Below are 20700 nucleotides of genomic sequence, written 5' to 3' on the forward strand. Positions count from 1 at the left end.
ATATATATATATAGAAAGAGGGTGGGTTTTGGAGAGTCCCAACATTTGGGTCAAACCCAAACCCTTTTATTGGGGATTTTAGGATCAGGGTAGGTAATTTTTAAAATTTCTTTTAAACTCAAATTGACAAACTGTGTAAATACCTAAGTTACTTCGCATAAAAATTATAATAACAACAACAACAACTACGCCTTCATCCCAAAACAATTGGGGTCAGCGATATGAACCAAAAAAGAAATTCATTTTGGGTCTTCCACATGAATCCTTTCCCTCCAATCATTTCTATCCAACGCCATGTCCTCGGTGAGGTTCAAAGCATTCATATCCTTTCCTATCATCTCCATCCAAGTCTTCCTAGGCCTACCCCGACCTCTTTTAACTAATATATTTTCCCATTTCTCCAACCTTCTAACTGGAGCATCATTAGGCCTTCGCCGAATATGTCCAAACCACCGTAAACGATTCTCTCGCATCTTATTTTCAATGGGTGCAACACCTACCTTCTTACGTATCTCTTCGTTCCGAATCTTATCTTTTATTGTATTTCCACACATCCATCTAAGCATCCGCATCTCAGCTACACTCATTTTTTGAATATGATGTCTCTTGGCAGCCCAACATTCCGTACCATATAGTAAAGCGGGTCTAATAGTCGTCCTATAAAACTTTCCCTTCAACCGCAATGGCATTCTACGATCGCACAGCACTCCAGTAGCACTTTTCCATTTCATCCACCCAACCTTTATCCTATGATTTACATCTCCATCAATTTCTCCATACTTTTGAATGATGGATCCCAAATAATTGAAATAATCATTCACCGGTATATCTTGCTCACCAAGCTTCACTACACTCCCATCACTACTTCGTTGCTTACTAAACCGACATTCCATATATTCAATCTTACTCTTACTCAACTTAAAACCTCTAGCTTCCAATGTCTGTCTCCATAATTCTAACTTAGCATTAACCCCAGCTCTAGACTCATCAATCAAAACAATATCATCAGCAAACAACATACACCACGGTACATTTTCTTGAATTGATCTCGTAAGCTCATCCATCACTATTGCAAATAGGAAAGGGCTTAAAGCAGATCCTTGATGTAACCCAACCGTTATCGGGAAATTGGTTGTCACCCCTCCACAAGTGCGGACATTGGTTACTACTCCTTCATACATATCTTTAATTATACTAATGTACTTGAGAGAAACACCTTTCTTCATCATTGTCCACCAGAGAATGTCCCTAGGTACTCTATCGTATGCCTTCTCTAAATCAATAAAAACCATATGCAAATCTTTGTTCCTCTCTCTATATCTTTCAATAAGTTGTCTAAGAAGATGTATAGCTTCCATAGTTGATCTTCCAGGCATAAAACCAAATTGATTCTCCGATATCATGACAACCTTCCTCAACCAAGACTCAATCACCCTCTCCCAAAGTTTCATAGTATGACTCATGAGTTTTATACCACGATAGTTTGTGCAATCTTGTATATCACCCTTATTCTTATATAAAGGCACCAAAGTACTCTTCCTCCACTCATTAGGCATCTTATTTGTTCGCCAAATCAAGTTAAAAAGATTTGTCAACCATTCTAAACCTTTCTCTCCCAAGCATTTCCAAGCCTCGATAGGTATACCATCTGGGCCAACTGCCCTTCTTGATTTCATTTTCTTCAAAGCCTCTGCAATTTCTTTCTTTTGAATCTTGCGCATGAAGTCACGATTTATCTCATGAAAAGGAATGGAGAAGTCTCCAAGATCTTGAGCATGACTATCATTAAATAGCTTATCAAAATAATCTTTCCATCTCTCCTTAATCTCCTCATCTTTGACTAAAACCCTTTGCGTTTCATCTTTGATACATCTAACCATACCCAAATCCTTCGATTTCCTATCTCTCATCTTTGCAAGCCTATAAATATCCTTCTCGCCTTCTTTGGTATCCAACTTGTCATAAACCTCCTTATATACCTTAGCCCTCGCGTTTCGAACAACTTTTTTAGCTTCCTTCTTTGCTATCATATACTTCTCCAAATTCTCATTATCACGACTCTTACTTAGATTTCTATAACACTCTCTTTTAACCTTAATAGCTAATTTGACATCCTCGTTCTACCATGATGTATCCTTACCTAGTGGTGCACCGCCTTTAGACTCACCCAATACCTCCTTAGCTACTTTTCTCATACCACCCGCTATCTTATTTCACATTGATTCTGAATCCTCCTCGAGACACCAATCAACTTCCTTAACTACCTGCTCTACAAACATTCCTTGTTTAGCTCCTTTCAGTGCCCACCACTTAATTCTAGGATCTATCCTATGTCTATCCCTTTTGCGGCATTGTCTAATTCTAAGATCTAAAATTAAGACTCTATGTTGTGTAGCTACACTTTCTCCTGGTATAACCTTACAATCGATGCAACAACCCCTATCTCTCTTTCTAAGTAGGAAAAAATCTATCTGACTCGTATTAACCCCACTTTTAAATGTTACTAGGTGAGACTCCCTCTTCCTAAACCAAGTGTTTGCTAAGATCATATCATAGGACAAACAAAAATCTAAAATCCTTTCTCCACTTTCATTTCTTTCTCCTATACCATAGCCTCCATGGATATTCTCAAATCCATCCCTACTAATGCCTACATGTCCATTAAGGTCACCGCCGATGAAAAGCTTTTCTCCATAAGATGTCTCTTGTACTACTCCATCTAAAAATTATAATAACATCGCATAAAAAATTTATAACTTTTTTTTTAAACTCGAATTTCAAAACCTCACAAATACTTGAGTTACTTTGCATTAAAATTTTCATAATTAAGCACACAAAAAATATATGAAATTTCTTTCAATCTCGAACTGACAAACTGCTCAAATACCTATTACTTCGTATAAAAAATGTAATAACTTCGCATATCTAAAATTTCTTTTAAAGTCACCTCAAAACATCACATATGAAAGAAATTTGCACCGAAAACAATAGGTGTGGGAACTAAAAATGTCATAAAAATAACAGTATTTACGATTTTGGATAGCAGACAGATTTAAAAAAATTTAAGGCTTTTTAGAAAATGTGTCATTTTGATCATATAATGCAATCATTTTTTGTAAAAACTATTTTGATTTGAAAACATTAGATTCTATTTGATTTTTTTTTAAAGAAACTGACTCGCCTAATGTACCAATTTTAACACTATTGTATGAAACAACATAAATTTTAGTATCTTGAGCTTGATTTAAAAGATCCAAGAATATGATATCCTTAAAATTCAGTTGCCTTAAAAAGATGAGATACTCTTATCTAAGATCTAAACCACATGATTGTTATTGTCCCAGACCGATCTTTCGAAATAGGGCAGATGCAGTGCGGAGCTCTACTAAGTGAAAAATGCATCAATTGTAGGAACGCATGGTGTGTGTTGGCTTGATCGGTGACGTACGGTGGTAGCATGACACGTGATAGGCAATGATATCGTTGTTAATACATCATTGTATGGCAGCACAAACATAGAGATTTATTTGGTTAAGCAATGCTTGCGGATCAGAGGATGTTGCATTTAGAGATTTGGTTAAGGACCTCTCAGCTTACAGTTCCCATGCGTAGTGGTTGGACGCATGAGGTTGAGTGTGGGTTATGGCTAATTCTCTCAGAGATCACATTAGGTGATTCCAACCGAGTATGGTAACTCGGGGCTAGGCGAGTGAATGCCTAGGCACCGACAAATGAGCCTGGGTCGTGATCTTCGCTATGGTATTTAATCATCAATTGGTCTTTGGACTGGGATCACAAGGTCTTGTTTATTTAGTGGTGAGGTTTTGTTATAGTGTTTGTATAGAGTAGCAATACGCTTCATGGAAGGCAAGGCTAAGAAAAGTTTGTGCCTCTTTCGGAAGTGATAGTTGATATGAGACAACTATGGACTAAGCGACATGGACTACATAGAGCACATATTTGAAAACACGCTTGATTAGCTTTCGCTAGGCAGCTATGCACGGGGTGGTGTGCAAGGCCAATGAAAATGATTCAACACATGGAAATGTATTGGTACGCGACCTTTGACTGTTAGGTTAGCCAGATTGGGCAGCTTGGCGCATCGTGGGTTTGCGAAGCATTCTATATCTGTGACAAAGCAATAGAAAGGCATACGGCGGTAAGAAAGGACCATAGCATCACACTGGTTTATTGAAAAATAAGCTCGTAATAAAGTAGACTCAGAGTAGAAAGATTCACAGAGACTTTGTTGTTCATTGTGTGTGACACCGAAGAGAAAAGAGATGGTTTATCTTAGTTACGCAAATTTTGTGCAACTGAAGTATTGTTGACCGAACACAGAAGCAAGATGTTGGTAGGATGGTATGAGACATCTTGACCATAATAAGAAGAAGTGTAAGGTTGATGTTCAGTTGGCTAAGGAAACGTAGATAAGTCAAAAGATTCTTACCAGTTGTGTGTTAGGCTCATAAGTGGAGCGTGACGTTTGCCTTATGCAGCATGCGCGTTGGATTCGGCTGGATGGATTTGTACCTTTGGATATGAAAGCCTCAAATAAACTTTTAGATTCTCTCTCAAGATTGTGGGTTAGTGAGTTGGCGGATCCTCTATAAATTGTGTGTGCATAAAAAGTTGTTCGTGGCTCGACGGTTCCTGCGAGAATATTTTGTTGATTCTGAGAGAAAGTTACAACGTGTTGGCTCTGAGAGGAGAGTTACAACATTGGGCCAAGGTGCCCTTGTGAGGATGACTATCCAAGAAGATGCTTTGAAGGACCACTTTGAGGTGATATGCAAGAGGGTATCCCCCACTTGAGGACTAGTTTGAACTATTGAAAAACCGCAAGTTGGTGCCTAAAGAAGTTGATATTCTCGCAGCACACATTGGTAGTCCTCTTTTTATGCGAGAACTATGAAGGGATTGGAATTGCCCTTGTTGGGGTTGGAAAGTACCTCAATCATGAGCATAAAGATGATAAGTTTATCTTGCAGACGAAGATGACCTGCTTGTGTATGAGATTGCACCAGTGTCTCATGAGTAGAGAATGCTCGATGTTGATAAAGCAAAAGACCAATGTCTAAGTGATCAGAGGCGCGTTAAGGAATGTGACTTTGTGTATTAAAGGTTGCGACGATGGTGGATATAAACCAGAACAAGTTGAGTAGACTGAAGAAAAAGAGTAAACCAAAGATAAGTACAAATAAAAAATGGCACACCACTGAAGACTATGTTCTTACCTGCACCAACATTGCTGAGGACGACAATGGTTTGGGTGATGAAGAATGTCATAAACTGATCTTTCAGAATAGAGCATGTGCAATGTGAAGCTCTATTGAGTGAAAAATGCATCGAGTGTAAGAACGGACAGTGTGCGTTGGCTTAATCGGTGACGTGTGGTGGTGGTATGGCACGTGATAGGCAACAGTATCGTCATTAGTGTATCGTTGTATGGCGACACAAACATGGAGCATCGTTTGATTAAGCAGTGTCAGCGTATCAGAGGATGTTGCCTTTAGAGATTTGGTCAAGGACCTCTCAACTTGCAGTTTTCATACGTAGTAGTTAGACATACGAGGGTGCATGTGGGTTAGGGCTAATTTTCCCAATGATCACATTAGGTGATTCCAACCGAGTATGATGACTCAAGGCTAGGCGAGTGAATGCCTAGGCGTCGACGAATGAGTCTGAGTGGAGCTCTTCACTATGGTGTTCAATATCATCAATTGGTCTTTAGACAGAAGGCCGCAAGGTCTTGTTCTTTAAGTGGCGAGGTTTTTTTGTAACGTGCGCATGGAGTTGCAATACGCTCCACGGCATGTAAGGCTAAAGCAAGTTCATGTCATTTTCGAAAGTAAAAGCTGGTATGAGACGGCTATGCACTAAGCGACATAGGAAAATGCGGTTGATCAACTTTTGTTATACAGTTGCGCACGGGGTGGTGCGCAAGACCAATAAAAATGATTTAGTACATGAAATGGTGTTGGTATGCAGCTTTTTATTGTTAGGTTGGCCACATTAGGCAGCTTGACACGTTGCAAGGTTTATGAAGCATTCTATGTCTGTGACATAGTGATAAGAAGGATTGCGACGATAAGAAAGGAGACTTATTGAAAAAACAAGCCCTGACAATTATTATGCATGACTTAATGATGTGGGACTTAAAGAAATGAAATGTAAGTGCACATGATTAATGAACTTTTTTTGAAGTGAATTTATATTTAGTACAGTCGATTGTAGATACAATCTAATTGGAATTTCATGATACAAGTTGTTTTGACTCAATCTAACCTTGTATATATATGTTCAGCATACTAAAAAATGACAGATCCTTTTTTTAATATGTTTTTTAAGTAAAAAAAAAGTATGCATTTACAACTCTGCTTTTGCATCAATGGAAAAAACCTATATTGTTGTACAGGATTTCATCAATTCAAAAGTTAGTTCCTACTAAAAACAGCTTATATATCACATCCATGCGTCATTTAAACAAAAAAAAAAAGAAAAGGGTTTGCTAAGTCGTTTGCACATATAAATGATTGTAGCCAACTTTATTGTCTTAGATCTCATACAAGAGGTGATTTGAAATCATAGGATCTCAAATAGGAGGATCCGGGAATGATTTTCAAATATCATGTTTGGAGAGAGAGAGAGCACAATTCTCTGGCTTGGACCCACCTCCTTCCAGCTAGAGATCTAAGATCCTTCATTTGCACCAACGGGGGCCTCCGCTTGTCTGGTAAGAGCAGCTAGTGCATGTCACCTTGTATAACTGTTAGGGGTCTGTCTAACCCTAGCTTTCCTTTCAAGAAAAAATCCTTCATTTGCTAAACCCTCCAACATGACAGCCCATGCCCGGTCCAAGCATCAGATATGTAAAATTGGAGGCAATCAAACGCCCCCTTTGATTCCCCAACAAAGACAGCTAGCATCTGGCAAATGATGGATGTTCTTTTTTTTTTAGATTTATGCGGATAAACCACCCCAAGCACAGACACCTCGCCGTGCTGGCTCAACCTGCCATACTATGGCCTCGGTCCATGATGGCGTAAAACTTTGAGGGCTTACCCCTCGACCCCATTGGAGTCGCCAAGCTTCGAACCTAGACTGTCAGTCTAACAGTCTAGGCCCCATCTCACTGAGCCAAAACCCTTGGATCTAAATGATGGATCTTCTGCCTGTGAGGTACAAACCAAATTTATGTCTCAACACTTTCCATTGTGTGCTTTCATTTGACTCACCTCAACTCAAAGGAGTGGTCCCAAATTCATAATTGTATGCCGTTGTGAATTCATGACCACATAGACTTTGGTACCAACCCTACCAATTACCAAAGAGTTCGTTTTGCATCACATAAAATGACCTTACTCGGTTCCAACTCTCAGACTCTGTCCCTTCTCGATGTAACACTTTAGTATGCAGCTGCATAAGATCTGCCCTTCATCTCTGTTGGCCAGATCAGATGCAGTGGTACACTTAAAGTGTGCAATATGATTACATCTGATCCGCCCTCTGTTTGGCCTCATAGAACTCAATCACAGCAGGATCACCAAAAATAGGGCTTGGGCTTGGGCTGAGGTGAATCACTATCCAACCTATTATTTCATAATCAGGTTTGGGTTTGGGTTTGAGTTTAAGTCGGTCGAATGCACCTTCAACCACATTCGAGCCTGGTAGCTCTAGCTCAAACTCAAAAAATGTGGCAACATTTTACAATTATTTTCACAAATTCAATGATATCTTGAACAGTTGAACTTATCGCCTAGAACATGACAAAGATGATTCAAAGGTTAGATTTTGCTTTTGGAGCTTATATCTATGTAAATCAAGGGTGCTCCCATAAGTTATATGTGGTTCATGAGAATCGGCTGATTCGCACGGATACTGACAACATTGTGCTAGACACATTCCTAAGACAATGTTTGGAAGTGAAAGAATCACATATACTAAGAAAATTTTACATATGAGAAGTATGAAAATTTTTATTTAGTTTGTGTGGCATTTGGAAGTTGAGAGATAGATAGAGAGAGCAGCTTGTCATGTGATCAAACGTTTCTCCAACTTTAGAGATGGAAGAGCTTTTTCATATGAAAAACTTAGATTTTCTTTCTTTCTTTTTTTATTTTCCACTCGTATTTGTCCTATCTTTTTCTCACTTACAAATGCCCCTAACAAGATCTGAGATTGTGAGGTATCATATAATGCAGAAAGAGTCTTAAACTGAAAAGTGATTATTGTGATTACCTATGTCACAGAGACATGCCATTAGGCCGCATATCCCTTGTGACACGATGGGACACCTATGACACTTTGATTCGGGCACATATTTGAACAGCTACTGTTTTAATATTTTTAAATTGTTATTAGTTTTTATTAATAATTTAATAAAATTATTTTTAAAAAAATAAAATTTCTGAATAGTATATGATAGCAAAGAAGGAAGCTAAAAAAGTTGTTCGAAACGCGAGGGCTAAGGTATATAAGGAGGTTTATGACAAGTTGGATACCAAAGAAGGCGAGAAGGATATTTATAGGCTTGCAAAGATGAGAGATAGGAAATCGAAGGATTTGGGTATGGTTAGATGTATCAAAGATGAAACGCAAAGGGTTTTAGTCAAAGATGAGGAGATTAAGGAGAGATGGAAAGATTATTTTGATAAGCTATTTAATGATAGTCATGCTCAAGATCTTGGAGACTTTTCCATTCCTTTTCATGAGATAAATCGTGACTTCATGCGCAAGATTCAAAAGAAAGAAATTGCAGAGGCTTTGAAGAAAATGAAATCAAGAAGGGCAGTTGGCCCAGATGGTATACCTATCGAGGCTTGGAAATGCTTGGGAGAGAAAGGTTTAGAATGGTTGACAAATCTTTTTAACTTGATTTGGCGAACAAATAAGATGCCTAATGAGTGGAGGAAGAGTACTTTGGTGCCTTTATATAAGTATAAGGGTGATATACAAGATTGCACAAACTATCGTGGTATAAAACTCATGAGTCATACTATGAAACTTTGGGAGAGGGTGATTGAGTCTAGGTTGAGGAAGGTTGTCATGATATCGGAGAATCAATTTGGTTTTATGCCTGGAAGATCAACTATGGAAGCTATACATCTTCTTAGACAACTTATTGAAAGATATAAAGAGAGGAACAAAGATTTGCATATGGTTTTTATTGATTTAGAGAAGGCATACGATAGAGTACCTAGGGACGTTCTCTGGTGGACAATGATGAAGAAAGGTGTTTCTCTCAAGTACATTAGTATAATTAAAGATATGTATGAAGGAGTAGTAACCAATGTCCGCACTTGTGGAGGGGTGACAACCAATTTTCCGATAACGGTTGGGTTACATCAAGGATCTGCTTTAAGCCCTTTCCTATTTGCGATAGTGATGGATGAGCTTACGAGATCAATTCAAGAAAATGTACCGTGGTGTATGTTGTTTGCTGATGATATTGTTTTGATTGATGAGTCTAGAGCTGGGGTTAATGCTAAGTTAGAATTATGGAGACAGACATTGGAAGCTAGAGGTTTTAAGTTGAGTAAGAGTAAGACTGAATATATGGAATGTCGGTTTAGTAAGCAACGAAGTAGTGATGGGAGTGTAGTGAAGCTTGGTGAGCAAGATATACCGGTGAATGATTATTTCAAATATTTGGGATCCATCATTCAAAAGTATGGAGAAATTGATGGAGATGTAAATCATAGGATAAAGGTTGGGTGGATGAAATGGAAAAGTGCTACTGGAGTGCTGTGTGATCGTAGAATGCCATTGCGGTTGAAGGAAAAGTTTTATAGGACGACTATTAGACCCGCTTTACTATATGGTACGGAATGTTGGGCTGCCAAGAGACATCATATTCAAAAAATGAGTGTAGCTGAGATGCGGATGCTTAGATGGATGTGTGGAAATACAATAAAAGATAAGATTCGGAACGAAGAGATACGTAAGAAGGTAGGTGTTGCACCCATTGAAAATAAGATGCGAGAGAATCGTTTACGGTGGTTTGGACATATTCGGCGAAGGCCTAATGATGCTCCAGTTAGAAGGTTGGAGAAATGGGAAAATATATTAGTTAAAAGAGGTCGGGGTAGGCCTAGGAAGATTTGGATGGAGATGATAGGAAAGGATATGAATGCTTTGAACCTCACCGAGGACATGGCGTTGGATAGAAATGATTGGAGGAAAAGGATTCATGTGGAAGACCCAAAATGAATTTCTTTTTTGGTTCATATCGCTGACCCCAATTGTTTTGGGATGAAGGCGTAGTTGTTGTTGTTTGTTGTTTGTAAAATTTCTGAATAGCTTTTTATTTATTGTTTTTTTAAAACCCGTATTGTGTGTCCTCGTGTCTTTGTGACATTGTTGAATGTTCAGGCCAAACTTTTTTTGATAGTCTAAGGGAAACCCCCTCCCAATCACTGACCGCAAATTGATTGGCTTATGATTGGTAAAACCCTTGTAAGTTTCTCCTACCCATCGGGGAGTACACCCAGCTTTGACCTTATGGCAAGGGACACCACTCATAGGTTTCGAACTTGTGATGTTCCGTCAACTTGGTGACATTCACAAGCAACCTTTATCGGATAAGTGAAGCCCTTGTGGCTGTAACTTGTAGGGCACGTTTGAAAGAGAAAAAAATTATCATAGAAAAAGAAAGTTTTGCCTATGAGAGTTTTTTATATGATAAGGTTTTCAAAAGAAAGTTTTTATCTTGTTTGTGTAGTGTGAGAGAATCAAAGTAAGAAAATGTAAAAAAATGAGACTGAGGAGGAGGGTGGTGGTGATGAATGAGATGGTGGTGGTGGCGGAGAGTGTAAAAATAAATTTTCTTTGTGTAGGAAACATTCCTCCACCCCCTCCTCCTTCTCATGGAGAAAAGTTTTCTATCAAAAAGTATATTTTTCAGAAAAAACTTTTTCAATGAAAAAATCTCTCGTTTGGAAGGATCAGAAAATCCGTTCAATTTTTTTTCTATTTTACACAACTTTTCCTGCATCTTTTTCGTTTCCAAAAGTGTAGTATGGCCAAATTTTTACCAGTGAAAAAAGACAGCCAAAAATCTAATCCCTTTCTTAAGTATATCCAAGTGGATGCTTGGATCAATGTTAAAAGGAGACCTTTCCTTTAAAAAAAAACTTTTAGGGTCGTTGGGCCACAAAAAAGAACAAAAGCACACCCCACGCCATGTCATTTAGGGATGGCAGTGGACCGGGGAAAGCGGGACCCCGTCCCGTTTGGACCGGGGATGAAGGGTATGAAAAAGGGATGGAGGCGGGGACGAAGGTTAAAATCCATCCCCGTTCGGGGATGGACTTACCCTTTTCCCCGCCCCGCCCCGCCCCTGACACTTTTCCCTGTCTCATCCCCGTTTGAACCGGGGATGGAGGACATGAAACGGGGATGAAGGCGGGGGGGGGGGGTGGAGGTTAAAATCCATCCCCGCCGGGGATGGAGGTTCTAATCTTAAGGCGGGGCGGGGGTGGAGACCTTGTCCCCCACTGCCATCCCTAATGTCATTCTCTCCAAACTAGATGTGGACGACTCGTGAAGACAAAACCTTTTTTCATTTAATTCCAACTTTTAGAGGTAGCACCCCAACCCAATAGAGCAAATAAACAAGTCGAGTCCTTAGTAATCATGTTTGGTTCGTAAAGAGCTCGTTAAAACTTATAAAGTAGGCTCGGCAACCTGAATATCAGCAGTAGGTACTTGACTCAACTCGTATAAACTTATTTAGATTAGGTAGTAAGGAATATATTTTAGATATATTTTATATGTATTATTTTATAAACTTATTTCTTCCAGCTAGAGACAATGTATTTTTTTTATAAACAATCTGGCTCAAGGGTAGCTCATTTAACTTGGACTGATTATGAGTTCGAACTCGGCTTGACTTGAACCAGCTTAGCTTGAACAATTAGTTGAACCCGGTCTCGTAAAAGTTCATTTAAGACTCAATCAGAGTCCTGCGTAATGAAGTTTTAGGGGCAATTTGGTAATTTGGTTTGGTTCTATCTCATAATTACAAACCTATCCTTGAAATATGACCACTCCAGCAAACAAAGGTCTGTCACATCATTAAAAAAATTAGAAGCCAGTTTAGTAATTATTTTTTTAATCAATATAGTTAATTAATTACAAAACAAGATAAATGCCCACAACTGTCAGTAATTTATAAAAGCTGCATAAGTTTTCAGCATTTACAAACAGCTGTCTAAGGTTTCAGTTATTATATTTAGCTGCCTCCTTTTAAAATACATGTTTAAAAAACGTCTGGTCCTAAAATCATTCAGCTGATCTTGTTTAGTCAAACAAAGTGTCTAAAATGCCCTCATTATTGATTTATTCAACAAAACACCTTAAGATGACATAAGATGGATTGTTTTATGGATTCCAGGACAAAAATGTCATCTTAGAGCTTGACAGGTGTTTGAAATGCATTAATTAGGCGTTTATATTTAATAATCTAGCGTAGGCGAGTTTTTGTGAATATTAGGTGGCTTTTTGTAAATTATTCACCCACAAGCCAACCCTATCTATATGCTTCCAACAAAAATGTTTAGAGCTCGGCCTGACGGGCTTTAAGAGCGAACCGGTTTTTAACGGGCTTGGGTTTGAAGAGCAGCTCACGACCGGGCTCATTGGTCAATGTGAATCAGGTCAGGTTCAGCTTGACCTGACCCCAATTCATTTGTAATTAGTAATAACTAGCAAGTTCTATGTATTCAACTAATTATCTTTCTAATTTTTATAAAATTAATGCAACTAATTAGGTAAAATAGTAATAGTTATTAAGTAACTATGCAATAGTTAATTTAAAAAATTTATATTATTAAAATAATAAATAACTCAGATATATTGGATGGGACGAGTAGTCCACGGCCTGGCCCGGACCCGGCTCACACTTATATAACGGATTAGGTTTCAGCCCTGTACCTAATGGGCTCAAGCCTAAAATCTTGACCCAAATCCGGCCCATAAAGTTGGGTCGCCCGGCGTTGTTGCCCACCCCTACTTACAGTTGCTCAGGATAGTGTTCCCAAGCATTTCATTTTTGTTGATATCTGTTAAACTTTAACACAACAATAAACTTTAACACAACAAAATCGTTATGTGATTTTTTGGTCCGTAGGTCAATTCCATTGACTCGAGAGCAAGGTTGTTAAATGCGATGAGGCGCGTTGAGCCTGAGCTTCGCCTCTCACAACTGGACTGGAAGTGAAGCGGTGGGAGGGCAGGCAGTAGGAGAAGGACCACGCGCCCAGCTGGTACGGAAGCGAGGGGGGCCGCATCCGGTGGTCGGAAAAGACTGAGCAGCCAACGGCGAAATTCGCCATCAGGGAATTTGTAACCGGAGAACTGTGATGAGGGGCAATTTGGGCATCACAGCAACGCCTCAGTACCTTGAGCGTGCGCCTCTGAGGAGTACGCCTCTCACAACACTGCTCCAGAGTTTGTTCTTTTACTATTGGCTTTTTTTATTCCACAAAGAGAGAGAGTGAGGCACGCTTAACTAAAAATATCTCATCTTTTTAGAACGTGGATAATCCACATGATTAATATTTTCATAACAAGGTTAGTGATTCAAAGGCATTGCATCAAAATTTTGTAGATCAAACGAGTGGTGCCATTTTTAATTGCATTTTTTTTTTATGACAAGAAACCCTCACCTAGAGCAGAGCAGGGTCACTTTGGGGGCGTTTGCATGTCAAGAAATGGGTGCCACGTCACCCCCTTTCATGAATTCATCAGCTGCGGAAATAAAATAGGACCCCACGAAAACCATTTTTGCAGAAAACCTACGTTTAGCATAATGTAAAATGGCATGCCCATCAAGGGTTTTTTGCCAAAATAACACTTTTCACTCTCTTTGTGTTGTCAGTGTGGGCTCCACAAAAAATGCACACATGTCAATGGGTTTTCGCAGAAACAACCCACTTTTTGTAACGAGCAAAAGCTCCCTTAATGAGTGTCATAAGCTTAGAAGCAAAAGCCCCCACGAAGTAGCTTAGAAAGCAAACTTTTTAATTACACAAGCAACCTACAATACACGCACAGGCGCAAAAACAAGAATACGCACATACACAAACACAAAGAAAGCAAGGATGCATAAATTTTATTTTATAACAACTTATAACTAAAGTACATAAAGAGGGAGAGAAAAGAGCCCGATACCAAAGGTTCTTAGGCCAAATGGTCATATCTGACACTAGAGAGTGTTGAAGAGGTATATACATTAAAAACAAAAGGAGAAAACATGATGGTCTGGAACACGCTCCTCCACCTAAGTTGGCATCGTCCCCGATGTCAATTATTCATGGTAGTCCTCCACAAGTTAACAATGCTAAAACATGTGGGTAGCTTTCTCGTAAGCGGCTTCACAGTCTGGTAGACATTTTCACTGCACTAGGTACTTTTTTACTTCACCAAGATAATTATTAGAGTAGTTGATGATGACTTTTGGTTCTCCGCCTGAGATGTTGAAAATTGATGATGTGTGTTGCGGAATGGAAGCACATTAAGACATGTTTTATTGAGGGTCTCCTTCATCTTCATGAAACAACTTCAGGTTGTATATATGAAAGACTGGATGCACTTGAAAGTTCGATGACAAGTCCAGCTGATACGCTAAGTTTCGAACATGCTTGATAATGGTGAAGAGGCCATCATACTTGCGAATGAGGACTCAGTGGTGGCCCCGAAAGATAATTGTACAATCGAGAAAGAGTTTCGCCAACACTTTGTCTCCAACACAAAATTCTATTGGTCGACATTTCTTATCCGTCCATTTCTTCATGCGTTTGGTCGCCTTGTTTAAATATGCATTTGATAACTCTGTCAGATCATGACAAATTGGTATGCATAAGGCGTTTTGGCACGTCTTCGTGCAACAAGTGAGTGCTGAGTCTGTGGCTGTTGTTCGATTACAACTTCGAATGGATTATGGCCGGATGACTCGCTCTTTTGAAGGTTGTAACAGAATTAAGCAACATCAAGTAAATTAACTAAATTTCTTTGATTGGCACTGACAAAGTGTCAAAGATATTCCTCTAACATGCCATTGATTTTTTTTATATGCTCGTCAGTTTGGGTTGAAAACTTATGCTGAAATGTAAGTTTATCCCAGTCAAGCAAAATACTTCTTGTCAAAATTTGTCAGTGGAGTGGGTATCACGATCACTGATGATACTCTCAGACATTCTCTAATATTTGATTACATTCCACATAAACAAATTTCTGATATCGACAGTTGAGCAGGTGGAAGGGGCAAGCACAAAGATAGCATACTTCAAAAATCTGTCCACAATCACGTAGATAGAACTGTAGCTCTGAGCTTTTGGCAAACTTATGGTGCAGTCTATGGTTATGCATTTCCATGGACGGCTTGGCACTGGTAGTGACTCTAATAGTCCATCAGGTCTTTGGTTTATAGGCTTATCTTATTGGCAGATCAAGCAAGTTCGCACATAAGCGTCTACATCATCGCGCATCTGCGGTCAATATAACGCAATTCTAACAATGCCAAAGTTTCCTTTTGTCCTAGGTGACCCGTCCAGGTGGTATCATGACATTCATGCATCAAGCACCTTCATAGAGTGTTCTGTCGCGAAATATATAGATAATCGCCTGAAAACAAATTGTCCTTCAATAAAAATCTCAGCATCCCTTATTCTTTTACCAATACGATCAACAACTGGGCTATTGAATTATTCTTCAAAGCTTCTAGAACTTGCTTGAGAAGATCGCTTATTGATTGACTAACATTGTCATCTCAAGTGAGCAAAAATGTAAGTTTCACTTTCTGACTCGAGGCGTCAACAATAACATTGGTCCTACCAAGCTGGTACTCTAGAACCGTATCAAATTTGGCCCAAAAATCTTGCTATCCAACTTGTTTTGAACGCACCTGCCACTTCTTCAAATGCATAAACTCCATAAACTCTCATCCTAGCTTCATATTTCAAACAGTCCCTAGGTAGATAGTAAAAAATATATTTGGGTAGGGAAACCATTTTGGAGTAGTTGATACAATCAGAAGAAGGCACATGTTTTAGGATAATTTACATCTAAGTTGCTAACATATGTCAAATTTATGTTAGCCAACCTCAAATTTCAAGAATCTAAGACAGTCGTGAGATGACCATCCAAGTTGCTTTTTCTCTCTCAAATTACTCATTTAGCCTTTATTATAAGCTATATAGCTATAAAAGAGGCATTTGGATTACTTAAAGAAATAAAAGGGGTTGAAATTTTTATTTTTAAAAGTTAGCTAGAGTTAGATGAATAAAAATATAAATGTGACCAATTTTAAAAAGGTTGGGTGATACCATAGTGACAAATATCATGAGATTTATGAAAATCTCACAATAATATCACGAGAAATTGCCTGAAAGTTTAAAATGATAATTTCTCTCAAGATTTTCAAAATATCACAAGATTTACGAAAAAAACATAAATACCATGATTTAAACATGATATTTATGTTTTAAATGGCTATTTATCATGAAAACCCCATATATATTTTTAGATAAATTTTATTAATATTTTCTTATAAAAAAATATTTTTTAGATTTTTTAAATTTAGTTTTTTATTGCCGAGATTTTGCTGAAAAAACAAAAGATTTATGAAATTTTTTTAATTTCTCACGAGTTTTTTAAAAAACAGATTTTGCCGATAAAAACATTGTCACTATGGGTGATACTCTTAAGTAATTAAAACCTGAGGGAGCTAAATGTAAATCTCCCATATGTTAGGCTTCTATATGCCCTAGGTCTTATTAGTGATTCCAAGAAAAGCTCTTTTTACTTTTTCACTAGTTCAGTAAACAATGGACTCTTCAACATAACAATGGAATTACATAAATAAATTTGCTTCTTTCTGCTCAAAAACAAGAAAAAAAAATGGACAGATAAAAGTGTGTGCTTGGATTAGGATAAGTGGTGAAATTTTTTCACTAAGGCAAACCAAGTATCACTAGAAATCATTTTAGATAACCTCATATCAATTGGCATTTCCACCTGCCCAGTGGGTCAAGGAACTCTTTTCCCAAGCCCATACAAGTACAACACAACAATCAGAAAAAAACAGAGGGAAAAACTAACCATTGAAAAAATTTCAGAGACATGAATGTCATTTCTTAGTGATACATTTGGAAGCAAGAAAATAATAAGAAAATGCAAGTAGAAAAGAAAAAATGATAACTTTTTCAAACATTCTAAACAAGAGAAAAATTTTAAAATAAAAGTTTTTCTAAAAAGTGTGTCTTTTGATAGAAAAACTCTTTCACTTGAGGAGGTGAAAGAAATTTTTTTATCAAAAAATCTTTTTGATTAAGGCAACCATTCAGCCATAACACATCTCATCCCATGAGCTGCCATAATAAAAGCTTCCTCTATCTTCATCTTCCCTCCACCCACCACCATTTCATGTCTCTATCTCTTTGAGAGGGGGCAAATCTACCTCACCTCTTCCTTCTCTCTAGTTTTTCTCATATTTTTCATTCTGCTTTTCTCATGCTATACGAACAAGTAAAATTTTTTAATGTAAAAAAGTTATCGTATCAAAATTCTTCATAGGCAAAATTTCCTTTTTATGTGATTTTTTTTTTTTGCTTTCAAACTTGCTTTAAAGAAAAAGAAAATTTTCATCTAAGGACTTACCATTTGCCTGAACATCTTGAAAAATCTGATTTTTCTTCAAATTCCTTACATATCCATGTTCTCACTAAAACTGTCCAACAAGGACACTGAATTAGCTTTAGTTAAAAAATGAAATTAAAAAAAAGTCATTTACCAAATAAGCATACTTAGTTACCATAATATTAAAGTCTTGAATGCGACTCCACTCAGTGAGCAACCTCAAATGCTTCAGCTGTCAAGAAACCTACAAAATGGAAGTAAGATAACTTCGTGTCAATTTTCACTTCAAACACATTGGCTGCCTTTACAAAGTATCTCACATTCTGCAAATGAGAGAGAGAGATAATTTTTTTTTATACTAGCAGACTTCGATAGATTTTTCTTAGCAAAAAAGCATCTGGATAGTTAATTACTTTTTCCATGAATACCCTAGGTAAGATTCATAAGCTCATTTAAACATGAATCAACTCAAATTTAACCAAAGTTAACTAGACAGAAGTAACACCATGCATGTTTTTGTCAATTTATATAAAAAGATACCACCTTCCAAGATTTTTGAAAAGATTGTACCTGTTCAACAAATCTTTATCTCAGCTGATGAAATTTTCTTAAAAGAAAAAGAAAAAAAAATGGGGGGAGAAGGAGAAAAGCAAAATGGAAAAAGAGCCGTTGTTTTCCGTGACTCTCTTCAATCTTCAGCAAAGCACCATTTCCTCCTCTGGACACTCCCCCCACCAAATCCCTAACCCTAACCCTAGGAACCCACCATTTTACCCCACCTTATATCCATTCTTCTGAGAGGCTAATGGCTGCCTTCTCCTCCATCAGCTTCTTCATCCTGCGGCTCCTCTTCCCCTTCACTGTCCTCTCTCTCTTTCCCATTTCTGCAACAACAATCCCTAACCCGGTTCCCAATTTTTCTTACCAATCATCTTTCTCTTTCCCCAGATTCGAAGAGAGTAAAAGCGATTTGGGTATATGTCTTTTGGGGGATGCTCGGATTTCTCCGGACAATTCCGCCATCAGAATCACCAATGGGTCGTCGCCGAGCTCGGGACGGGTTCTGTACAAGAACCCCATCGAGATGTTCAGAGGGAAGGCCAAGACTCCGATCTCGTTCTTCTCGTTCTTCTCCTTCTCGCTCTCTCCTGGCAATGGCGGCCGCCTCACCTACGCTTTCACCCCCAGAGGGTTCTCGTTTGCAGAAGGGTGGGATGATGATCAACCATCCGGCGGAAATTCGAGGGCTTTCGTGGTTCGATTCGACGCTTCGAGCGATCTCATTTCGATTCGGGTGAGTGATGCCTCGACGGTGGGTTTGGTGGTGAATGGTGGGGAGCAGTTGAGTTGCTGGATTGAGTACAACTCGAATTCGAGGGTGGTAGAGGTGAGGATCGGGAATTCGAGCGAGTTTCGGCGTTTCAGCCCGGTGATTTCGTACTCGGCTGATCATTCGAGGGTTTGGGATGAGCAGATGTTCGTGGGCATAGGAGCTTCGAGCGTGAACTCGTCGCAGATCGCCACACTCTACTCATGGAACTTCAGCAGGCGCTACTCGGCCTTCACATTGCATTCTGAGCCGTTGGTCCCCCGGGATTTCCCGCAATTCGGTGAGGAAGATATAAAGGAGAGAAAGAAGAGTGGTGTGATGGGAATTCTGGCTGCCCTTGTTGTGGGTGCTGCGTTTGGTGCCGTGGCTGTGGTCGCATTGTTGTTGATGAGGAGACTCTTTGCCATGAAGAATTCGATAGCCCCGACAGAATTTGTTGGCGACCCTGTAGATCTCGAGTGCGAGAAGATCAAAATTGCTGGAAGGGTGGGTGGGTCTGATGCTAAGAAGTAAAGGATCATAATCAAAGCTGTTGGAGATGAAAGTCTGTGTGATGCTAAGTGAAGGATCACAAGTGATGTTGTTCTTGTGTTGTACATTACTGAATTGTAGTATAACTACCATTTTTTTGTGCTGCATCTGCTGTTATCTGTTGAAGTATTTCATGATATGCTCTTTTGTATGTTCAATGTCATGCAGAGAGCAGGAATCTGTGAATTTTAAAATTGTAGAACTTTTCAGAGGTGAGGCTTATCAGATCAGAAGTGCACTTCATACAGTGGTGGGTTATGCTTGATAATGTGCAATCTTCTTGTACGTATGCATAATCATGCATTTATGCTAGAAGATCAACCTTAGTTTCTTGTGTGCATAATATGTATTTCCTGAGAAAAAAACAGTTTCTTCTGGTTCTGTTTGAAGTGTTATGAAACTCTTTCCGTTTTCTGTATTTTCATAGTCGGTGGAGATTTACTTTGTGCCGATCGTCCAAGTGTGCTTTTGTTATTCCTTCAATGGTGTTCTTGTTTATTTTGATTTGTTTGATTGTTCTGTGGTATTTTTGTCTCCATGACTGAATTTTGAATTTTAACTTTTCAAACCAATACAATATTGAACGTGAATTCTGAAATCTTGTCTGAAAAACACCGCTGGAGAGGGCCAAAAAAGTTGTGGCTTTTGATGGTTGATGCCAGAATGGGAGCCACTGTTGGCCCCGCTCTCTCACAGTAAAAAAGAACAGAAAGTAATGCTTGCAAATCTCTCCCTTATAGTCTGCAAGTTTGGCTTTTCTGTTACATTTCTTCTACTGCTGCCTCACTCGGAAAGCAAAAGATATTTCGTCTTAAAAACCATGTAGATTTTGTGATTCTGCTATGTTGGTATTCTTTACTGCGTGAATGCACTGTAACTCTGTTGTGCAGATCAAATGATGACAAATGGAGAATCTTGAAAAGGGGGTGCATCTTTTCTTTTGGATTAGTGAACTACAAACTAATACATTTCTGGCCAAGTTGGTCTGCAATATCATGTATCACGTGCACGAGGAAAAAGTAGAAGTCTTTCATTTTATATGGAGAACAGACACAAAAACCTGGCTTTCTTAAAATGCGGAGTCACTACTGTGACCGTGAGGGATTTCTGCTTTCCAAGCGAGAAATGATGTCTGTCAGAGCTTAGCAATCTTCAGGAGGACACGAATACAACACAGGTGGAACCGTGGAAATGAATTT

At 38.7% G+C, this 20700-nt stretch overlaps 1 protein-coding gene across 1 annotated transcript; it reads left to right on the top strand.

The window, feature by feature from the left end:
* Window positions 1-18445: 18445 nt before the first annotated feature.
* LOC149821452 (L-type lectin-domain containing receptor kinase VIII.1-like) lies at window positions 18446-19483 on the top strand. The gene has a single exon (XM_089981954.1). It carries the CDS (start codon window positions 18446-18448, stop codon window positions 19481-19483), a length of 1038 nt encoding a protein of 345 aa, XP_089838080.1.
* Window positions 19484-20700: the final 1217 nt, after the last annotated feature.

This window comes from Nuphar pumila, chromosome 12 (assembly GCF_984573655.1).
Source record: "Nuphar pumila chromosome 12, dmNupPumi1.hap1.1, whole genome shotgun sequence".
Taxonomy (NCBI): Eukaryota; Viridiplantae; Streptophyta; class Magnoliopsida; order Nymphaeales; family Nymphaeaceae; genus Nuphar; species Nuphar pumila.